Below are 21,236 nucleotides of genomic sequence, written 5' to 3'. Positions count from 1 at the left end.
GTGAAGAGAAGATGAAAGGAGGTGTGAGGAATAACATGGATGAAAGGGTGAGACAAGTTGCAGTGCAAAAGAAGACAGCATATAGTGAGTGGATGGGAAGCAGTGGCATGGAGGAACTTGAGAGACAGAATAGAGAGTTATATGTAGAGAAGAGGAGAGAGGTGAAAAAATTAGTAAGAAGATGGTGGACGAAGAGTTTGGAAGGATTTGCAGTGTAAAGTGGAAGGAGTTTAACCCATGGATTGCACAATTACCTTTTTTCATCCCACCCTGTGGTGTGCACAAAATAAAAAAAAATAAAAAGTTTTTGTTTATTATAGACTTGAAAATAACATCAGGGCATCATCTGGTGAGAAAAAAAAATCCTCTCTCTCTCTCTCTCTCTCTCTCTCTCTCCGTCTTTGCGTAGCGCCATACGTTAGTTTGCACGGGTGTGGTGAACTGAAAAAAAAAGGAAAATAGTTTTTGTTTATTTTAAACTTGAAGATAAACATCTAGGCCATCATCTGGTGGGGGGGGAAAAAAAAAAAAAAAAAAAATCTCTGTGTTTGCTTAGCGCCATGCATAAGTTTGCGTAGGGGTGGAGTAGTTAGCGGTGATGCACAGTCAGTGGAAGGTTAGCACAGCCTGAGCTGTGGCTCGCATTCCACAGGTTAAGAATATTTTCTGGAAGGAGGTTAAGAGAGTAGGACAGGGTGATAAAGAAGGTAGGAGTGTGAAAGGTAAAAATGGCAGCAGATTGCTGCTGGGGAAGAGAGAAGAAGTGAGCAAATGGGGAAGAGAGAAAAAGTGAGCAAATGGAGAGAATACTAACCCCTCAATAACCACAGGTTTCAAACTACGCTCTACGGTGCCAGTGGGTTGTTGAATTAGCGCAGTCTATAAAAAGCTGTGAACACTTATGTGAGGGAAGCAAAAGTCAGTGATATGTTTGCACAGCCCTACTTTACCATCCCAAGCACTCATGCAGTCAGTCCATCTCACATGTTATCGCCCATTGATTTACATGTTATTGTCACATGCATAGTAATTTCAGAAATTTTTCCACGAATCACAGCAAATCACGGGATGAGTTTAGGAAACTAAAAAGCACATTGTCAGGTGCACCAGATGATTCTCTTCACATCGGTAAGAAAAAGAAAATCAGTTTTCAAAATTTGAAAACAAATGATCCCGGAACCAGTTTTTGGTACATACGAATCATGGCCATTGAGGGGTGAAGGAATTGTTAAACATAGAGAATAAAAGTAATGCAAGTGCAAGTGACTGGGAAAAGGAGGGAGATAAGAAGGGAGGAAGAGATCAGTAGGAGGGAGTAGTAAAAGCAATGAAGAAAGTGAGAATGAGGAAACCCTCAGGAATTAATGAAGTGTGTGGTGAAATGCTAAAGCACGGGGGGGGGGGGAGGTAGTAGCACAATCGATGTGGAAGATGTGCATATTGGCCTGGGAGGAAGGTAGAGTCCCGGAGGATTGGAAATCAGGCATAAATATTCCCCCTCGTACAAAGGAAAAAGGGAAAAGAAGTGTGTGGTAATCATAGGGCCATTTGTCGTCTGAGTGTAATAGGAAAAGTATATGGTAGGATTCTTATTGACAGAGTTAGGGAAGTAGCAGAGAAATTAATTGGAGAAGAACAGGGAAGTTTTATGAAGGGAGGAGGTTGTGTAGCTCAGATATTCATCTTTAGGTCTTCAGTGGAAAAGTTTCTAGAGAAGGGAGAGAAGTTGTATGCTGCCTTCATGGATTTGAAAAAAGCATATGGCAAAGTGGGTAGACAAGGAATGTGGAAAATACCAAAAATATATGTGGTGTTAATGAGAGCTGTTGAATCCTGTGAAGAGTACCGGGTATGCAAACAAGGGTTGAGGCTTTGGCACAGCTAATGTCTGACTTGGTTCACATCTCTGATTGGGGTAGAAATAATCTTGTTTTTCCATCCATCCATCCATCATCCAATCCTACAATGCCCCATGAGGAGCGTAGGAGCCCGGGGCTAGGCAGTTGGTCTCGACATTTAAGATGAGAGTGACCAGCCTCACTCATCCCTGAGTAGCATTACATGAGCAATAAACCCCAACCATCCCTTGGATATAAACCTTCACCGGCTCAATCCGACTGGAGCGCAATAAATACCCACTAAACCACCAGGTGCCAAAATTTGGCTATATGGTTACCACCCAGCATAGTAAATGGTTTCCTGGTGTACAGGAAACCATTTGGCTTGTCACTCAGTGTAGAGTCACCCACAGGCAGAAGGAAAAGGAGAATGAAGGAAATAAAGACAGAAGAGGGAGTGTAAAGTCACCCGTAGGCAGAGGGACAAGGAAAGACAGAAGAGGATGGAAGGAAAGAAGGATGGAAGAGAGGAAAGGGCAGACACCTGAGAGCAGCACTACATCGAGTGAGTAGATGGTGAGCGCCCCCACCTACCACAATCATGCAACAAAAACTCAGTTCTTACATCAGTCCATCCATCCATCATCCAATTCTATGTTGCCCCATGACTAGTGGAGAAGCCCGGGATTAGGCAAGTTGGTCCTGCCATTTAAGATGAGAGTGACCAGTCTCATTCATCCCTGAGTGGCATTACATGAGCGATAAACCCCAACCACCCTTTGGATATAAATCTGCACAGGCTCAATCTGATTGGAGCACCTTAACCCTATCCCGTGAAGGGAGGAGCGTAAATTCTGGCTGTGTGCGTAACTCTTGCTCAAGAGCTTTCAGAACAGTCGCTTAGAGATGTTTTACTTCTAACGCTCGTAAGAAAGTTACTATTCATCATCGAAAAGCCACTTTGGTCTCATTTTGAAGGTGAAGAGTCTTGCACTGTTGTACATTGTCCAAAAAGACAATGTATACAAAATAAAAAGCAAAAAAGTGAATAGAAGTTAGCTGACATGGTAAAGTTTTACATTGTCCCTTAAAAAAATGTTTACCAAAAAGAAAACTATTAAAGAAATAATAATGTTTTTAGCTTCAGTATGTAGCAGAATAAATTTCCTTTCCAATAATGCATTATTTGTTGTATTTTCTTAAATAATAACGCCACATATATACGCAAGAAAAAGGAGCATAAGTGTTCGGCGAGAGATCAAGAGGTGTACATCCTACCTGTGCGGAACCTCACACCACACTGAGCCAAGCAAACCAAGTGAGCACGCACGCACCAGCTGTGGTAGGCCTAGCTCCGCCCACTTTTGCCCGTCATCCAACAAAAATGACGGCTCCCTGAATATTTCTTTAGAGATTACATCGGATGACGGGCAAAGTCGTCATACTGACGTCAGAGGTTGACAAACGCATGACGACCCAGGTCGTCATTGGTAGGTCTAAGGTTAAATACCCACTAAGCCACCAGATACCATAATTTGGTCATATGGTTACCACCCAGCATAGTAAGTGGTTTCCTGATGTACAGGAAACCATTTGGTTTGTCACTCAGTGTAGAGACACCCATAGGCAAAAGGAAGAGGAAAGAATGAAGGAAAGAAAGACAGAAGAGGGAGTGTATAGTCACCTGTAGGCAGAAGGAAAGGGAAAGAATGAAGGTGAAAGACAGAAGAGGGAGTGTAAAGTCACCTGTAGGCGAAGAAAGTGGAAAGAATGAAGGAAAGAAAGACAGAAGAGGAAGGAAAGACAAGAGGAAAGGGCGGACACCCAAAGCAGTGAGTGTATGGTGAGCACCCCCACTTACATCTGTCAACCCAACAGAATCTTCCACTGGAGTACCCTCTAGTTTTTAACAATATCCAGCTCAATCCTGCAACATCTTTGAACATACTTGGGGTTTCATTCTCTCGGGATTTATCTTGGAAAGAACATATTAGCTTTCTTGTAAAATCTGCTTCCAAGGGATTGGGTGTGCTAAGCCGACTCTGTGCCTTCATTATCCCTGCACAGTTGTTGACTTTATACACTGGTTTTCATTGCCCCTGTGTAGAGTACAACTCTTGTGTGTGGGGGGACTCCCCACATACAGTTCTTCTCAACAAGGTGGAGTCAAAGTCTTTTCGTCTCATTAACTCTCCACCTCTTACTGGCTCCCTTCAACCTCAGTCACTTCACTGCACTGTTGCATCTTTATCTCTTTTTTTATTGCTACGTCAGTGGTCACTTCTCTGAACTGTCTGCTTGCATCCCTCCACTACGGCGGGTGCATAGTGCCTGTCTAGCAGCCAACTCTCATCCCTTTTCTGTCCAACTCTCTAATGCAAGAGTTAACCATTACTCCCAGTCCTTCATGTATGCAACAGGTCAACTCTGGAACTGTCTCCCTCTGTCTGTATTTCCTTCTGCCCACGCTATTGAGTCTTTCATACGCAGTGTGTCCAGGCATCTTGAAATAAATGGTTCTTGAATTTGGCTGTCTTTGATCGTATTTTTGTTTTTTCTTGGAGGGAACAATGTGCAGGCTCTTGGCCCTTGGTTCCTTCTTTAAAAAAAAAAAAAGAGAGAGAGAGAGAGAGAGAGATAAATGGTTAAACATTTGGCCTTTACTGGTGACCTTGTCGATAGATACAAGTAGACATATAAATAGATAGAACAATGTGCTGGCTCTTGGCCCTTGGTTCCTTCTTCTTTGCATAAGAAAAAAAAAATTAGATAAATGGTTAAACATTTGACCTTTACTGGTGACCTTGCTGATAAATAGAAGTAGACATATAAATAGATAGATAGCTGATTGGCCTTTACTGGTAACCTTGGCTATAGATAGACAGATAGACATGTAGATAGAAAGACAGACAGACAGACAAAAAGCTAACTATTTGGCCTTTACTGGTGGCCTAAGCTCTTGGTAGATACAGGTATATCCCAGTTTAATGATGCAGTTGGTTAGGTAAAAACCCATCACAATGCAGGGTATTGTATATCTGGGTAGATTTAACACGTATAGGGATGTGTTTTTCAGCCTTGGGTTCCTCCCCAAAATTTAAAGCCAATCTAGATGGCCTAACAGCTGTAAAAGAAGCCAACCTAAGCCTGACACCTGTAAATAACTCACTAAAACCAACAAATAAAATCTGAACGTCATGAAAAATAGGTCAGAAAATATCAAACACCTCTCATCACTTCTTGTAAGTCCATGTCGAGTCCTGGTTGTCATTCATGCTATTCCCCCTCAGGCTAGGGGAAACACGATGCTCCTTAGCACTCACTCATCTTCCTCAAAGCCCTCAAACCCCATATCTGGGGGTGGGTCAGGAGGGGGGAGGGGGAAGCCTGACGAAGTGGGATGATAGTAGTGAGAGGCTGATGCACTGGCTCTTGGGGTGGCGATGGAGTGTGATCCGATGGCTCTGGGGGTGGGGATGGAATGCGATGCAATGACAGAGGAGGTGGTGAGGGAGACAGCTTTGATGACCGGTGAGGTGGCGAGGGAGACCGCTGCAATGACAGATGAGATAGCGAGGGAGATAGAGGCAGTGGCCGAAGTGGTTAGGGAGATGGAGGCTGGGGTGAGTAAGGCAGTGATGGAGTGGCGGAGTGCCACAGTGGAGAGACAGGTGACACGGGAGACGGGGATCGGTTGGAGGTGAGGTCCAGCACTAGGGGCTGAGCACGTCCTCGGTGGAAGGAGGCCATGAGTGTGTCTCTGCTGGTCGATGGTTGGGGAGATGCTGTGCTGGTTGAGGGCTGGGGAGATGCTATGCTGGTTGAGGGCTGGGGAGATGCTTTGCTGGTTGAGGGCTGGGGAGTTGCTCTGCTGGTCGAGGGCTGGGGAGATCCTCTGTGGGTCACTGGTGTGGTGGGGGCCTGTTTGAAGAAGGCAGTGATTGTAGTCTGCCTTGCTGCCCTCTTCTCTTCCTCCAGCTTCATCCTGTACAACTTTGTCCCCTCCTCCAGCCGATCAGATGTGTCTCTGCTTTGTCCTGGGAGAGGGTCATGTGTGTGCATAGGCGTAGTGACCTCGTCCACCATGGACACCGTCTCCCTCAGATGTTCATATTGAAGGCTTGCACTTCAGGGAGGACCTTCTCCTCCTGTGCCTCCTGGTGTGCCCACTGAATCTCCATATTGAGGAGCTCCTCGTTGCTGAGCTTCTCCCTATGGCTTTCCAGGACTTCCTCCACATCCTGCTTGTCGACCTCCCCAAAGCCCACCTCATGCGACAGTTCACAATATCCTGCCTCACAAGTTGTACCGACAAAGCTTGTATGCCCTCAGGGAAGCCGGTGAAGGAGTGAATGCACTCCGGTCACAGCTTCCACCACACACTGTTCACAGTGGGCTGGTTAACTTTCCACCACGCAGGTTAACTTTCCACCACACATCAGTGATGTTCTCTATGGCGTGGTGTATATTATTTCCAGAACATTTTCACTGTCATCTTGTCGTCCCTGTCACAGGCCTTCACCAACTGCTGCATAGTGTGGTGGAGGTAGTACGTCTTGAATGTCACGATCACCCCTTGGTCCATGGGTTGCAACAACGACGTGGTGTTGGGGGGCAGGAACACCACTTCTATGTTGCTTGCCCAGTCCTTCATCATGGGAGGGTGGCTAGGCGCGTTGTCTACCACCATGAGAAATCTGTTGGCTAAGTTCTTCCTGGAGGCATACCTCTTGAGGACACAAGACTACCTGGGCCTTCTTTCTTCCATATTCACACCTGCAGCCCTCGTGAGCCAGTCATCCTCTTCTTTTTCGGCATATCCAAACCATCCTAGCCGTCACTTAAACAGAATAATTTACCTGTATCATATAATTTCTGATACTGATGTGTTATTGTAAATATAAGCACAGTGTTTCCTCAGGCAGAACATAAGAATGATACAGACACCTATGGATCTTCCCAAGTTTGATGAATACTCAGCAGAAAAATCAAAGCATCTGAAACATACATTCGTAGAGATGGAATATCTGTTGTACAAGGTCAGTTCAGAGAATATCTGACCTTAGGCTCTAAAAAACTAAATAGTTAACCTGTTGTGCTAGGACACTAATCCCCCTCAAAGTAGGCCCCTTCTGACTTGACACATGTAGCCCAGCTTTCTTTCCACAGCCTGAAACTTTTTTCAAAGTCGGTTTTCGGTATCTCCTGCTGGTGATTCATCGCATTTGTCATGATCCCTTCTTTCATCTCAAACTGGGAACCCTTCAACAGAATTTTGTGCTTGGGGAATAAGCAAAACTCACACACAGCCATGTCTGGTCAGTAGGGAGCCTGCCAGACCTTCGGGATGTTGTGCTTGGCCAAAATTTCTTGAATCAGCTGAGAAGAATGGTCAGGGCCATTGTCATGGTGCAGCTTCCAACTTGCCGCTTTCCAAAGGTCTGGTCTCTTCCACTGAGCTGTGTCACGAAGATGACGGATAACTTCAAGGTAGTAATGTTTGTTGACAGTCCGACCTTCTGGTGCTTATTCACGATGCACAACTTCACAGTAGTCGAAAAAAAAGCTGTCAGCATTCAAGTGCATATCACTTTGCTGTGGACCTGCTGTGCCTTTTGGGGGGAAAGGTGCTGAGGTGACCCTTCAAACTTCCACTTGGACGACTGCTTTGGTTTCTGGGTTGCACGCGTGCACCTATGTCTCATCTCCAGTGATAACAGTCTTCAGAAAGTCTGGATCGCAATTTGCACACTCCAGTGTGCCATGAGCAACATTTATCCGAGAGAGGAGATCATGACAAATGTGACGAAGCACCTGCATGAGGTACTGAAAACCAACTTTGAAAAATGTTTCAGGCAGCAGAAGGAACGCTAAGCTACATGTGTTGTCAGAAGAGGCTTACCTTGAGGGGGATTAGTGCCCTAGCTCAACAGAGTAGCTATTAATTTTTTTAGTATCTGAGGTTGAATACTTTCTAAACAGACCTCATATTTTGTCAGTTGTAAATTTTCTTCAGATGGGGATGCTTACTAGTAGGTGGGGGTGCTCATCATCCACTCACTCAATGTAGTGCAGCTCTTGAGTGGCTGTCCTTTCCTTTTTTCCTTCCTTCTTTCCTCTTATGTCCTTTCCTTCTCTCTTTCCTCTTCCTTTCTGTCTACAGGTGACTCTGCACTGAGTGACAAGCCAAATGGTTTCCTGTACACCAAGAAACCATTTACTATGATGCGTGGTAACCATATAACCAAACTATGGCGCCTGGTGGTTTAGTGGGTATTTAATTACGGTGCTCCAACTGGATTGAGCATGTGTTGGTTTATATCCAAGGGGTGGTAGGGGTTTATTCCTAATGTAATGTCACTCAGGGATGAGTGAGGCTGGTCAGTCTCAAATGTCAGGACCAACTTGCCTAACCCTGGACTCCTACGCTCCTCATGAGGCAACTCAGGATTAGATGATGATAATGATGATGATGATGATGACGGAACTGATGAGATAGTTGCTTCTCTCACTGTACCATTTGTTTCTTAAGTACAAGTATGTTGCTGCAAAGATTATTGAAATGGGTAGTTTAGAATGAATATTATTGCACCTTGGGCAGGGTGACATACAGCCGATTTGTTTATGGCTACGCCATCTGGAACTAACCTCTTCACTGCAAATACATCATTTTCAATTATACAATAATCTCACCATCTCCCAATACAGGGAAGGCCTACCATAGTGAGGGTGTCAATGGAGGCTTTATCTAATCCATCTGGTTCAGAATGCCTCTCCTGACCTGCTTGGTGGTAGTGAGAAGTAATTGAGAAAGATAGCATCATGCTGAAGGGATTAAGATGTGTGGAAAGAGAGAGAGACAGAGGGAACCATTCTTGTGTCCACCTCCACAGGTTGATCAGATCGTTGACATGGAGTGCCAGCGGAGGTGGAAATGTCCGGTGAAGTTCCGAGTGCGTTGGGTTGGCTTTGGTGAGAAGGACGACACCTGGCTTCCTGTGTCCGAGCTGAACTGTGATGAACTGATTAATGACTTCTTAGAGATTTCTGGCAGGACATCAGAGTACAAGGTGGGCATGAGAGAGAGAGAGAGAGGTGGTGATACATGGGTGTTGTGTTATGGTGCCACAGAAGGGAGGGGTGTATACATGCTTGGCTGTTTTGAAACACCTTCAGTAATGTTTTCAAAATATATTTTGACTGTGGCCACACTTTGGCTGTCCCTTTGTTGTAAGTGTTTAGGAGGTTACTCTCTTATGTGGTTGTTGATAATAGATTCAGGCAGTCATTGCTTAAAGTGTTGAGTGTGTAAAATTATTTTGAGACATGCTGTTGGATCATGGCTAAGGTACACCACAAGCAGTGCTTATTTTGACTTTAGAAAAACTAGTGCTGGAGAAGGATGCCTTCATGTGGTGGTACCAGTATAGTTAGGTAGCTGAGCTGGGCCCAGTTTTACAGATGTATTTAACACCCTCCATATTTCCCTCAAGGGGAATGGTAGACATTGAGATAGGTCAGCTTCAGCATGCAGTCCACCAGGTTCATAGTTAGTAATATTACTACAGATACTTCAAAACAACATTTTATTCAACCACAAGTTAAGTAATTCAAAATTCCAGTGAGGTTCTCACATTGTAATAATTGTTATTACATCTCAACAGCTACCAGCAAATTTTAGGAAATGCAGTACAGACTGAAATGTAATTATCTAGCTTCTATAAATATCTGTGTCTCAAAATAATTTTTTCATGTGATAAGGGCGTGTTGATATCCTCGTCCCCTGACTAGTCAATGCTTATATAAAAATGCATCCAGTCCATAGAAAACATCAGCTCTGCCATGGCCAACCCCATTATGGGATTCCTTAAAAGAGGAAGCATAACATAATTTTATTTGATTGAATTGTAGTTGGGGGTGCCAACCATCCACTCAGTGTAGTGCTGCTGTGGGTGTCTGCTCTGTCCTCTCTTCATTCCTTCCTCTTCTATGTTTCTTTCCTTCATTCTTGCCTCTTTTCTGCCTGCGAGTTACTTTACACTCCCTCTTCTGTCTTTCTGTCCTTCATTCTTTCCTTTTCTGCCCGCGAATGACTTTACACTCCCTCTTCTGTCTTTTCTTCATTTTTCCTCTTCCTTCTGCCTGTGGATGACTCTGCACTGCGTGACAAACCAAATGGTTTCCTGTACACCGGAAACCATTTACTACGCTGGGTGGCAACCATATAACCAAAGTATGACACCTGGTAGTTTACTGGGTAATTAAGGCACTCCAATTAGATTGAGCCTGTGGAGGTGTATATCCAAGGGGTGGTTGGGGTTGTTTGCTCACATAATGCCACACAGGGATGAGTGAGGCTGGTCATTCTGATCTTAAATGTCAGGACCAACTTGCCTAGCCCAGGGATCCTATTCTTCTAATGGGGCAACACAGGATTGGATGATGGATGGTTGGACTTGTCACTTCTCTTGCTTCGCTCCATTTTTACCCTTTTATCACCCAGGCTGCAATGGCCCCTAAGAAACGAGCAAATGAAGGAGAGAATGGAGAGCGTGTCATTGAGACCAGGAAGGTGGCACGATTCACCTATAGCGAACTGGATGAGGATGATGGTAAGTGCATCTGTCTTTTTATCTTTCTTTCTCTCTGTATCTACTTTATCTATGTATAATTCAACAAGGAAGGTTGCATGCTTCATATACAACAAACTGCATGAGAATGAAGGTCAGAATATACTTACTTTAAACAGGTGTGGTTTGAAACTAGATGTGTATAAAAAGTTGATGAATTGGCAGATGACAGATTGTACAATAGTAGACAAAATTTTCTTTGTACAATCAAGGACAAAAGTGTGCCTACTGTTCCACGATGTATACTGTACTCTGCAGTTAAGGCATGTCTGTCACTGTCCTTCTTGACATGTCATATGAAATAGCACAGTCTCTGTAGTTATATGTCTTAATCCCACCATTTATCTGTCATATTATATTATTCATCCATCCATCCATCATCCAATCCTATGTTTCCCCTTGCGTAGGAGCCCAGAGCTAGGCAAGTTGGTCCTGACATTTAAGTGAGATTGGCCAGCCTCATTCATCCCTGAGTGGCATTACATGAGCAGTAAACCCCAACCACCCCTTGGAGGTAAACCTATCCAGGCTCAATCTGATTGGAGTGCCTTAATTACCCATTGAACCACCAGGCACCATAATTTTGTTATATGGTTACCATCCAGCATAGTAAATGGTTTCCTGGTGTACAGGAAACCATTTGGCTTGTCACTCAGTGTAGAGTCACCCATAGGCAGAAAGAAGAGGGAAGAGGAAGAGGAAAGAATGAAGAAAAGAAAGACAGAAGAGGAAGGAAGGAAGAGAGGAAAGGGCAGACACCCAAAGCAGCACTACATCAAGTGAGTGGATGGTAAGTGCCCCCACCTACCATCTACTGAGATAACTCTGATGGGGACCAGAACTACAGGCAGATTTTCATAGGCCAAACCTGCAGTGAAGTCAAGATGATGATGATGTTGATATCTTTGTTTAAATAGATCTATAGTCGGTTTCAGGGAGTCTTATGCACTTGATTTTGCCAGCTAAGGACAGGTGGAATGGGTAACACTGGGCGATGCTCTCGGGCGGTGATTGGCCAATTCCCGTCTTGTTTGAATATGCACCAAATTGACTTTGTATTCCAACCAAAGCCCTCATTTATTTATAATATACCCGATTATACAGATACAATTTAAAGCAGTGATATCTTTAATAATAAATATGTGCCTTTTAGATTATTATAGATAAACCTGAACATCATTGATAACAAAACTAATTCTCAACTGGATGCATACAGACAACAGTCAGTGACTGATTTATTTGTTTAAATTTTCATATCAATATGTTTACTTTCGTTCACATTGCACACAATTTTATTATAGCAGCATAGTTCAACTATTATTTTCTTATGAGGTTAGCTCTTATCTTACTTTTCTTTTTTCCACCATTAACAAAAATTCGGTTAATTCTACAGTGATGTAATCCATTACTTTCCCAGGTCCTCTCTGTCAAGGGGACAGAGATACATCATGCATGAGGAGAGGGTGCATGGTGGCCAGGGATAGGGTGTCTCTGTCTGTCTGTCTGTCTCTTATGATACTTATGAGAATGTTCTGGAAAATCAAACACCAGACTTGTTAATGTAAGAAATAAGTTTGCTGAATGTGACGAATACAAACAAATGCAGATTTTTAAAGCTACTGTTACCTGTGAAGGTAATGAAAATATGTATGTGCAGTATATATATTGAGAATAGCATGTATTGGCCCCAGTGAGATATGTGTATTTACCTAATTGTGATATACAGGAAATGAGCTATGCTCGTGGGGTCCCGTCTGTTTCTCAGTAAGTGAAATTTAGCTTTAAACTCGTGTAAGTTTTTAGACTGGACGATCTCTTTGTCCAGGTTATTCCACAGGTCTATACATCTATAAGGAAAACTATATTTCTTGATATCCTTCAAGCAGCTTGGCTTCATCAGTTTCAGCCCGTGTCCTCTTGTTACTCTCTTATCCCATAAAAACAGATCTTCTTTGTCAATTTTATCTACTCCCATCATGGTCCTGAACACTGCAATCATGTCGCCTCTCTTTCTTCTTTCTTCTAAGGAAGGCAAATCCAGCTTTTCCAGCCTCTCTCTGTACGACAGATCTGCCAGACTGGGGACCATCTTGGTTGCGTTCTTTGTATTCTATCAATCTTGTTTATATCTTTCTTTTTGTGTGGGGACCACACTACTGCTGCATATTCCAACCTGGGGCGAATCATGGCCACTATCAATTTTTTCATTACCTCCTTATCCCTATAATGAAAAGCTACTCTTATATTAGTCAGGAGTTTATACGTCTCTCTAACTGTCTTGTTAATGTGTTTTTCAGGTGACAAACTGTCCTGGACCAGCACACCCAAATCTTTCTCTTCTCCCGCTTTTGTGATTGGTTCATTACCCACCAAATAATTCAATGATGGCCTCTTGGTACTTTTACCCTTTTCCAATATTTTACATTTCTTTGCATTGAATTTCATTTCCCACATCCGGCTGCATTCGTGTATCCTATCCAGATCCTCCTGCAGCATTTTGCAATCCTCCTCAACCTCTACCTTCCTCATGATCTTTGCATCATCAGCAAACAGACTTGCATAACTGTTCACTCCAGCTACCATATCATTTACGTAAATCAGGAACATTACTGGCGCCAACACCGAGCCCTGTGGGACTCCACTTGTTACTTCCCTCCATCCAGACATCTTTTCCTTTATTACTGTCCTTATATGTCTGTCTCTCAAAAAGTCTCTCATCCATTCTAGGAGGTTCCCCTTCAGTCTTCCTATATGCTCTAGTTTCCACATTAGTCTCTTATGGGGTGCCTTGTCGAAGGCCTTCTCCAAATCTAAATACACACAATCCACCCAACCTTCTATTTCCTGAAGCACGTCAATTGCTCTTGAGTAAAAACTCAACAAGTTGGAAACACATGGCCTTCCACTTCTAAATCCAAACTGACTATCAGCCAAAATATTCATCTCTTCCAGATATTTTATCCATCTATCTTTCAGAATTCTTTCACACAATTTTGCGACCATGCTGGTTAGGGACACTGGTCTATAATTCAGGGGTTCTTCCTTGTTTCCTCCCGTATAAATTGGTACCACATTTGCCATCTTCCATTCTTGAGGCACTTTCCCCTCTTCCAGAGAACACACAATCAAACTGTGAATCTTGTGTGCCAGTTGTTGTCTACATTCCTTCAGTAACCAATTAGAGATTCCATCTGGTCCTGGGGCTTTCCTTGCTTCTTGAGTTTCTAGTAGTTTATACACTTCCTGTACTTCCACTTTTGTATCTTTTATCACTACATTTCTAGTCACTACCTCCACTTCCACAAACTCCCTTTTCATTAGTGAAAACTGACTGGAAACGTTTGTTCATTATTTCTGCTTGCATTGCCGCATCCTTATAGACCGCTCCTTCTCCTTTCAGTTAGGTGATTCCTTCCTTTTGTTTCAGTTTGCCATTAACAAATCTATAAAACAGTTTGGGTTTGTGTGTATTTACCTATTTGTATTTACCTATTTGTAGTATACAGGAATTGAGCAATGCTCGTGTTGTCCTGTCTCCATATCCACATTTATCAAGTCTACCTTTACACACATGAATGTTTTTCTCATGCACCACCTCTTTGTCTAAGTCGTTCCAAATATTTAAGAATATACCTAATTGTGATATACACGGAATGTACTATGCTCGTGGGTTTCCGTCGCTGTTTCTCAATGAGTCGAATTTAACTTTAAACTCGTTTAAGTTTTTAGACTGGACGATCTCTTTGTCCAGGCTATTCCATAAGTCTATACATCTGTATGGAAAGCTATATTTCTTGATATCCTTCAAGCAGCTTGACTTTTTCAATTTCATTCCATGTCCTCTTGTTGCTCTCTTATCCCATACAAACAGATCTTCTTTGTCAATTTTATCTACTCCCACCATGGTCCTGAACACCGCAATCATGTCTCCCCTCTTTCTCCTTTCCTCTAACGAAGGCAAATCCAGTTTTTCCAGCCTCTCTCTGTATGACAGGTCTGTCAGACTGGGGACCATCTTGGTTGCTGTTCTTTGTATTCTCTCAATCTTGTTTATATCTTTCTTTTTGTGTGGGGACCACACTACCGCTGCATATTCTAACCTGGGGCGGATCATGGCCACTATCAATTTTTTCATCATTTCCTCATCCATATAATGAAATGCTACTCTTATGTTAGTCAAGAGCTTATAAGTCTCTCCAACTATCTTGTTAATGTGCTTTTCTGGTGACAAACTATCTTGGACCAGCACTCCCAAATCTTTCTCTTCTCTCCTTTTTGTGATTAATTCATTACCCAAAAAATAATTCAGTGATGGCCTCCTGGTACTTTTACCCATTTCCAATATTTTACATTTCTTTACATTAAATTTCATTTCCCACGTCCGGCTCCAATTGTGTATCCTATTCAAATCCTCCTGCAGTATTTTACAATCCTCCTCAACCTCTATCTTCCTCAAGATCTTTACATCATCAGCAAACAGACTCGCATAACTGTTCACTCCATCTACCATATCATTTACGTAAATCAGGAACATTACTGGCGCCAACACTGAGCACTCCACTTGTTACCTCCCTCCATCCAGACATCTTTTCCTTTATTACTGTCCTCATTTGTCTGTCTCTCAAAAAGTCTCTCATCCATTCCAGAAGTTTCCCCTTTAGTCCTCCTATATATTCTAGTTTCCACATTAGTCTCTTACGAGGTACCTTGTCAAAGGCCTTCTCTAAGTCTAAGTACACACAATCCACCCAACCATCTCTCTCCTGTACCACATCAATCGCTCTTGAGTAAAAGCTCAACAAGTTTGAAACACATGACCTTCCACTTCTGAATCCAAACTGACATTCAGCCAAAATATTCATCTCTTCCAGATATTTTATCCATCTGTCTTTCAGGATTCTCTCACACAATTTTGCGACCATGCTGGTTAGAGACACTGGTCTATAATTCAGGGGTTCTTCCCTGTTTCCTCCCTTGTAAATTGGTACCACATTTGCCCTCTTCCATTCTTTTGGCACTTTCCCCTCTTCCAGTGAGCATACAATTAAGCTGTGATTTTTTCCGCCAGTTGTTCTCTGCATTCCTTCAGTACCCAATTAGAAATTCCATCAGGTCCTGGGGCTTTCCTTACATCTTGAGTTTCCAGTAATTTATACTCTTCCTGTACCTCCACTTTTATATCTTTCATCACCGGAACATTTCTAATCACTCCCTCCCCATCCACAAGCTCCTTTTCTTTAGTGAAAACTGACTGGAAACGTTTGTTCATTATTTCTGCTTGCATTGCTGCATCCTTAAAGACCTCTCCATCTACTTTCAGCTTGGTGATTCCTTCCTTTTGTTTCAGTTTGCCATTAACAAATCTATAAAACAGTTTGGGTTCATCCTTGCATTTGTCAATTATACCTTTTTCAAAATTCCGTTCTTCTTCCCTACGTATTCTTGTGTATTCGTTTCTTGTTCTTTTATATTCTTCCTTTGTTCTGTCGTTACCTCTCTTTCTCCAATTGTTCCACGCCTTATCTCTCTCTTTTTTGGCTATCATACACCTTCTATTAAACCACTCCTTTTTCCTGTTTTCTTTCCCTCTTACTCTTGGTACAAATTTTTCCACTCCCAAATTATAGAGGTCTAGAAAGATATCCCACTTCCTCTGTATCTCTCTTGTTTCTCTGAATTTTCTCCAATCTGCATTTTCAAAAAAGTTTCTCAATCCTGTAAAATTTGCTTTGCCAAAGTTGTATCTTCCCTGTATATGAAGCTCGTCTCTTGGCTCGACGTTTCCTATTAACATCTGGAACTCAATGACCACGTGATCACTTTTTCCCAAAGGACAGAGATATTCCAATGATTCTATTACATCGGGTTCTTTGGTGAACAGTAAATCTAACCTTGCTGGTGTATCTTCACCTCGAAACCGTGTCTCTTCTTTGACCCACTGCGTCATCACATTATTCATTATTATATTTAATAACAGAGTACCCCACAAATCCTCGCCGCCTCCCGAGTACCATTCCTCCCAGTTCACCTCTTTACAATTAAAGTCACCCACCAAAATTATATTATTGCTTTTCTCAATTATTTTTTGCAAGTTGCTAGCCATATCTGACAACATCTCATGGTATTCGTCATCCTTCCATGCTCTCGTCTTTGGGGGAACATACACTACCGCCATATCTCTCTTAACATTCTCTCCAGTTTCTAATTTCATATATATCACTTCAGCCCTGCCTTCTCCCATTTCCACAGTATCTACATTTATGTTGTTCTTCACTGCTATCATCACTCCTCCTCCCTTTTTTTCTTTTCTGTCTTTTCTCCACAGTTTGTATTTACCATCTCCCAAATGAACATCAATATCTTCTCTTAATTTGGTCTCTACAAAGCACATGACATCAGGTTCATGTTCTCTCAAGAAATCATTAATTTCGATCCTTGTCGATATGAAACCATCAACATTAGTATATATCACCTTCAAATTATTTTTGACATTATTAATACCCTCTTCTCTCCTACTCTCTGTCCGTACCACTTCCTCAACTTCTGATCTTTCACAACCATCCCCCCTAGTTTCCTTCACTTCTATTTCCTTAAATACCATTTCCTTACTTTCATATCCAATACTCTCCAAAAAAAAGTATTACGTTCTTCCTCTGTCCTCTTATCATTTTTTTCCTTTACTTCTTCCTTTAATGATTTTAAAACTTCTCTTTCTTCTTCATTCAGATCTTTTCTTATTATAATATTTTCCATCCCCGCCTCTTTGCTTAATTTCCAGGTCACTTTAAGTATCTCATTTATTACACTTTCTGATGTAAACTTGACTCTCATTGGTCTTGTTTCCCCTTTCTTATAAGGCCTTATCCTCCTTACTTCCTCAATTTCTTTTACCCACTTGTCTCCTTTGGGGTCAATCTTGCCTAATATTCCTCTCACCATGTTCGTGTCTCTCTCGAGTCTTGCGAACCTAACCTTTTCTTCCTCTTCCCTGTTTCCAAATACTACCACACATCTGTTCCTTTCTACAGTTTCTCTCACTATTTTCTCTTTTTTCTTCAGTATTTTCACTACATTTTCTTCCATTTCTTTCTTGTTCATTTCCCTTTCTTCCTGGATGATCTCTCTTAAGCTGACCACTTCTTTCTGTTCTTCTTCTACGTGTGCCCACTTTGCCTTGTGTTCTTCTAGTACATTACTCACCTTCTCCGTTTTATTAGTACTCTCTTCAAGTTTCCTCCTCAGTTCAACATTTTCCCTCTTCAAATTCTTAATCTCTTCATTGGCTGTTTCGTTGGACTGGATTAGACTCTGTTTGGTGGTTTCCGTATTTCCTGACACATCCTTTATCACTAGATTCTCTACTTTTTTTTCGAGTTCACTAATCCTCATAATTAATGTTTTCACCAGGTCCATGACATTAGTATTAGCATCAAATCCTTGAAATTCCATTCCCTCATTGTTTACATTTTCGGCCATCTTTAACGTACCGATCAAGTACCTAAACAGCTGTTACCGAATAAGCCACAAACATTCATGTATACTATTGCCAACAAATCTTTACATTTTTGGTAGTCTACCAACTTTCATTATTTTAAATTTAAAGAAAGACCCTAGGAGACAGGACAGACAAAATTCCTGAAACTACTCAAGGTTAGGAGCGATGCCTGGGACGACCTCTCTCTCCGGCTGCTCGTGTGTGTGTGTGTGTGTGTGTGTGTGTGTGTGTGTGTGTGTGTGTGTGTGTGTGTGTGTGCTTACACAAATCATAATTATTAGAAGATAAGTGTATCTAGGGTAAGGTTGTTTATTAATAGATGAGGTAGTGAAGGGCCTGGTGTAGACTGTAGACCGTGACACTGTGTAGTAGTGGTGGGAAAAATATTCGAGCCTTCACAGGACCTCGGGACCACTTTGCAATGAACGTACGAATTCCAGCCACAGTTCCTAACTGTGTCCGTATGCATCCAGTTGAGACTTTTTTTGGTTTGTTATCAGTGTTGTTCAGGATTATCTCTGGTAATTTAACCCGCCCCACCTCGACCACTTTTCCACCACTGACTCCCCCCAATCCCGACCATTTTAGGAAAATTATTTTTTTGGCTCAAACCTTCGCTTTTGGTGAGAAACATCGAAAATTCATAGAGAAATCGCTCACCTGAGGTTTAAAATACTCATTACAGGTAGGAGTACCTCCTTACCTTACTGGGTTTTCTATCGGGCTGGCACCAAAGAAAACGAGTTCTATGGGAGGATAACTATTTCACACCACTCATAAACGGTATTTATTTATTTGCTTGGTACGAATTTATATGTAGTAAGAGAGTTTATTGGTTTTCAAGCAGTAATATAGGCATTATAAGCATTGTTTCACTCACTAATACCTGACCTTTTTTTGCCACATTACCTGATCATCATTTCTGTTTCTTCCTTTAATGCTATGTAAAGTTTGTCCTCCACATTGTCATTGATTGGGGAATCACTCTGGCCCTGAATTTCGTACTGTGGCATGACATGGCTTTACTGGCCAGGTCACTGATAACAGTTGAATTGCTGAGACAATGGCATGCAGGGGGGGGGGAGGAGGTCATGCTGGGTAAGGCATTGTCCCTGCCTGGCATCATGTTGAGGAGGGTGTCACGTGTATACGTACCAAAAATGACTTGCGAAAATTGAAAATTGTGCAAATTAGGGACCTTGCAATTTTTTCGCGTTTATGTACGTCGACGGGATGGGCAGTGACAAAACGTGTGGATGTTAAAGAACGTCGACGGGATGCCGCGGGTTAAAAGGCACATTTTTCATTACAGATACCATTGCTTTAATTTGTATCTGTATAATCCAGTACCTTACAAATGAATGAGAGTTTTGGTTGGAATACAAAGTCAATTTGGTGCATGTTCAAACACAATGGAAATTGACCAATCACTGGCTGAGATCATCAAGCAGTGTTACGAATTCCACCTGTCCTTAGTTGGCAAAATCAGTGTGTCAGACTCCCTGAAACCGACTATAGTTATTTATCATGTTACAGTATTTTTCTTTTCTACATGTTTGAGTTTATTCCATCAGTCTGTGTATATGTGTATCTGTCTGTCTACAACCAGATGCCATAATCCCGTAGTAGACAGAGCTAGTTATGTAGCTATGTTATATTCTTTACCCATATAGTTGAGTTCATTCGATCAGTTTGTGTATTAATATTCATGTATCTGTCTACATACTTCTGTCTGTATCATGATGGCATAATCCTGCAATTCAGTGATTGTTTCCCTATTCCAGATGAGGTCATTCCAGCAGGTACAAGAAGTAGGCGTCCAAAAACGTCCTTCACTGAGTCCAGACCCGCAGTGAAACCTACTCCCAGGAAGAAACGACCGGCACACACTAAAAAAGTGGTGAAGCAGGAGCCGGAGGAATATGAGGTGTGTATGTGAGACAGAGGGTTGTGTTGGTAGAGGCAGACTCTGTGTGGTTTGGAATAAGAGGCCGGAGCAGTATATGAGTGAGGGAAAAGGAAGTGATAGAGGACCATTTGAGAGAGTTTGAGAGAAGGGTATGTTGGTAGAAGCAGGCCTTAGTGGTATGGAAAAAAGTGGAGGAGTACATCAGTCAAAGATGAGTGTTTGAGAGTGAGAAAGATTTGTGAAGATAAAGTAGTGTGTAAGCATTTCTGTAACTGCCATCCCTTGATTGTAGGTTCCCAAGTGGAAGTAAGGTATTGGAGATAATGATGATGGTGATGATACTAACGGCACCAACATACTTGTTACAGGTAGAAGCAGTAGTTGACCATCGTGTGCGTGGGCGGTTCACAGAGTACAAGGTGAGGTGGAAGGGGTTCGGTCCCCGAGATGATTCCTGGGTACCCGAAGCTCAACTCAACTGTGATGACCTACTGAACAAATACTTCAAGACGGCTGGACGCAACATGGAGGAGACATATGAGGTGAAACCAGGGAGTGGGATGGAGTCAGGATACCAGGGGTTTGAATGGTGGATGAATGAGCATGTGGCCCATTTAATTGGGCAGACTTCAGTCATTTCTCGTTTCGTTAATTTTTTACTTGCTCTGTTGACCTTACCTCACCCCATCCTGAGAAGGGATTGGGGGTTTGGATGGTGATGAAGTATATATTTCGTATGACCCATTTCATTTAGTACACTTATTTGAAAGCTATACTTTTGTGTTGTCTCTCGTTTCTGGATCTTACCTCATCTTATCCTTAGCTGAAAAAACAGTAAATTGGGGTAATGAATGTGTGGCCTATATGACTGGATTTATATACTGTATATATATATATATATATAAATCCAGTCATATAGGCCACAATAATATATATATATGGGTGAGGAGTAGCAATGTCCAGACAGCCCAGATTTGCCCAATCCAATGGGCCACACTTCCATTCACTCATCATTCAAGTCCCTGGAATCCTGGCTCTATCTGATATGCTAAAAACACTCACCACGTTCTGTAACATATCTGATAGAGTCAGTCCAGACGTTGCCACGTTAATAAGGGGTGCCAAATCCCTGATCATGCACTTCTCTTCACAACATTCATCCAGCCAGCTCAAACTCCTGTCAGTTCCCTGGCCTTACTGACTTCCAAACCTCTTATCCTCACACACTCATCCACCATATCTCTCCACCTTTTCCTTGTCCTACCTCGCCTCCTTCCTCCTTGAACTTCGCTCAGGTATACCTTTTTCACCACTCTAGTGTTATCCATTCTCTCTTCATGACCATACCATCTCGGTACACTCTC

General features: G+C 42.3%; 1 protein-coding gene across 4 annotated transcripts in view; it reads left to right on the top strand.

Moving 5' to 3' along the window:
• LOC145394558 (uncharacterized) overlaps window positions 1–21,236 on the top strand; it is a 60,058-nt gene that overhangs the window by 14,778 nt on the left and 24,044 nt on the right. For 3 of the 4 annotated variants that reach the window (XM_080268399.1, XM_080268397.1, XM_080268398.1), the window contains exons 2-5: window positions 8,732–8,908; window positions 10,342–10,450; window positions 19,748–19,890; window positions 20,241–20,414. In XM_080268399.1, coding sequence (XP_080124525.1) covers window positions 8,732–8,908; window positions 10,342–10,450; window positions 19,748–19,890; window positions 20,241–20,414 — 603 coding nt within the window. The remainder of the gene's footprint in view (window positions 1–8,731; window positions 8,909–10,341; window positions 10,451–19,747; window positions 19,891–20,240; window positions 20,415–21,236) is intronic. The other variant, XM_080268400.1, reaches the window with a different exon arrangement.

This window comes from Coenobita brevimanus, chromosome 27 (assembly GCF_032717465.1).
Source record: "Coenobita brevimanus isolate Jiangsu-jjx chromosome 27, ASM3271746v2, whole genome shotgun sequence".
Taxonomy (NCBI): domain Eukaryota; kingdom Metazoa; phylum Arthropoda; class Malacostraca; order Decapoda; family Coenobitidae; genus Coenobita; species Coenobita brevimanus.
Note: the sequence above shows the minus strand (reverse complement) of the source record. Positions and strands in the feature narration are given on the sequence as shown.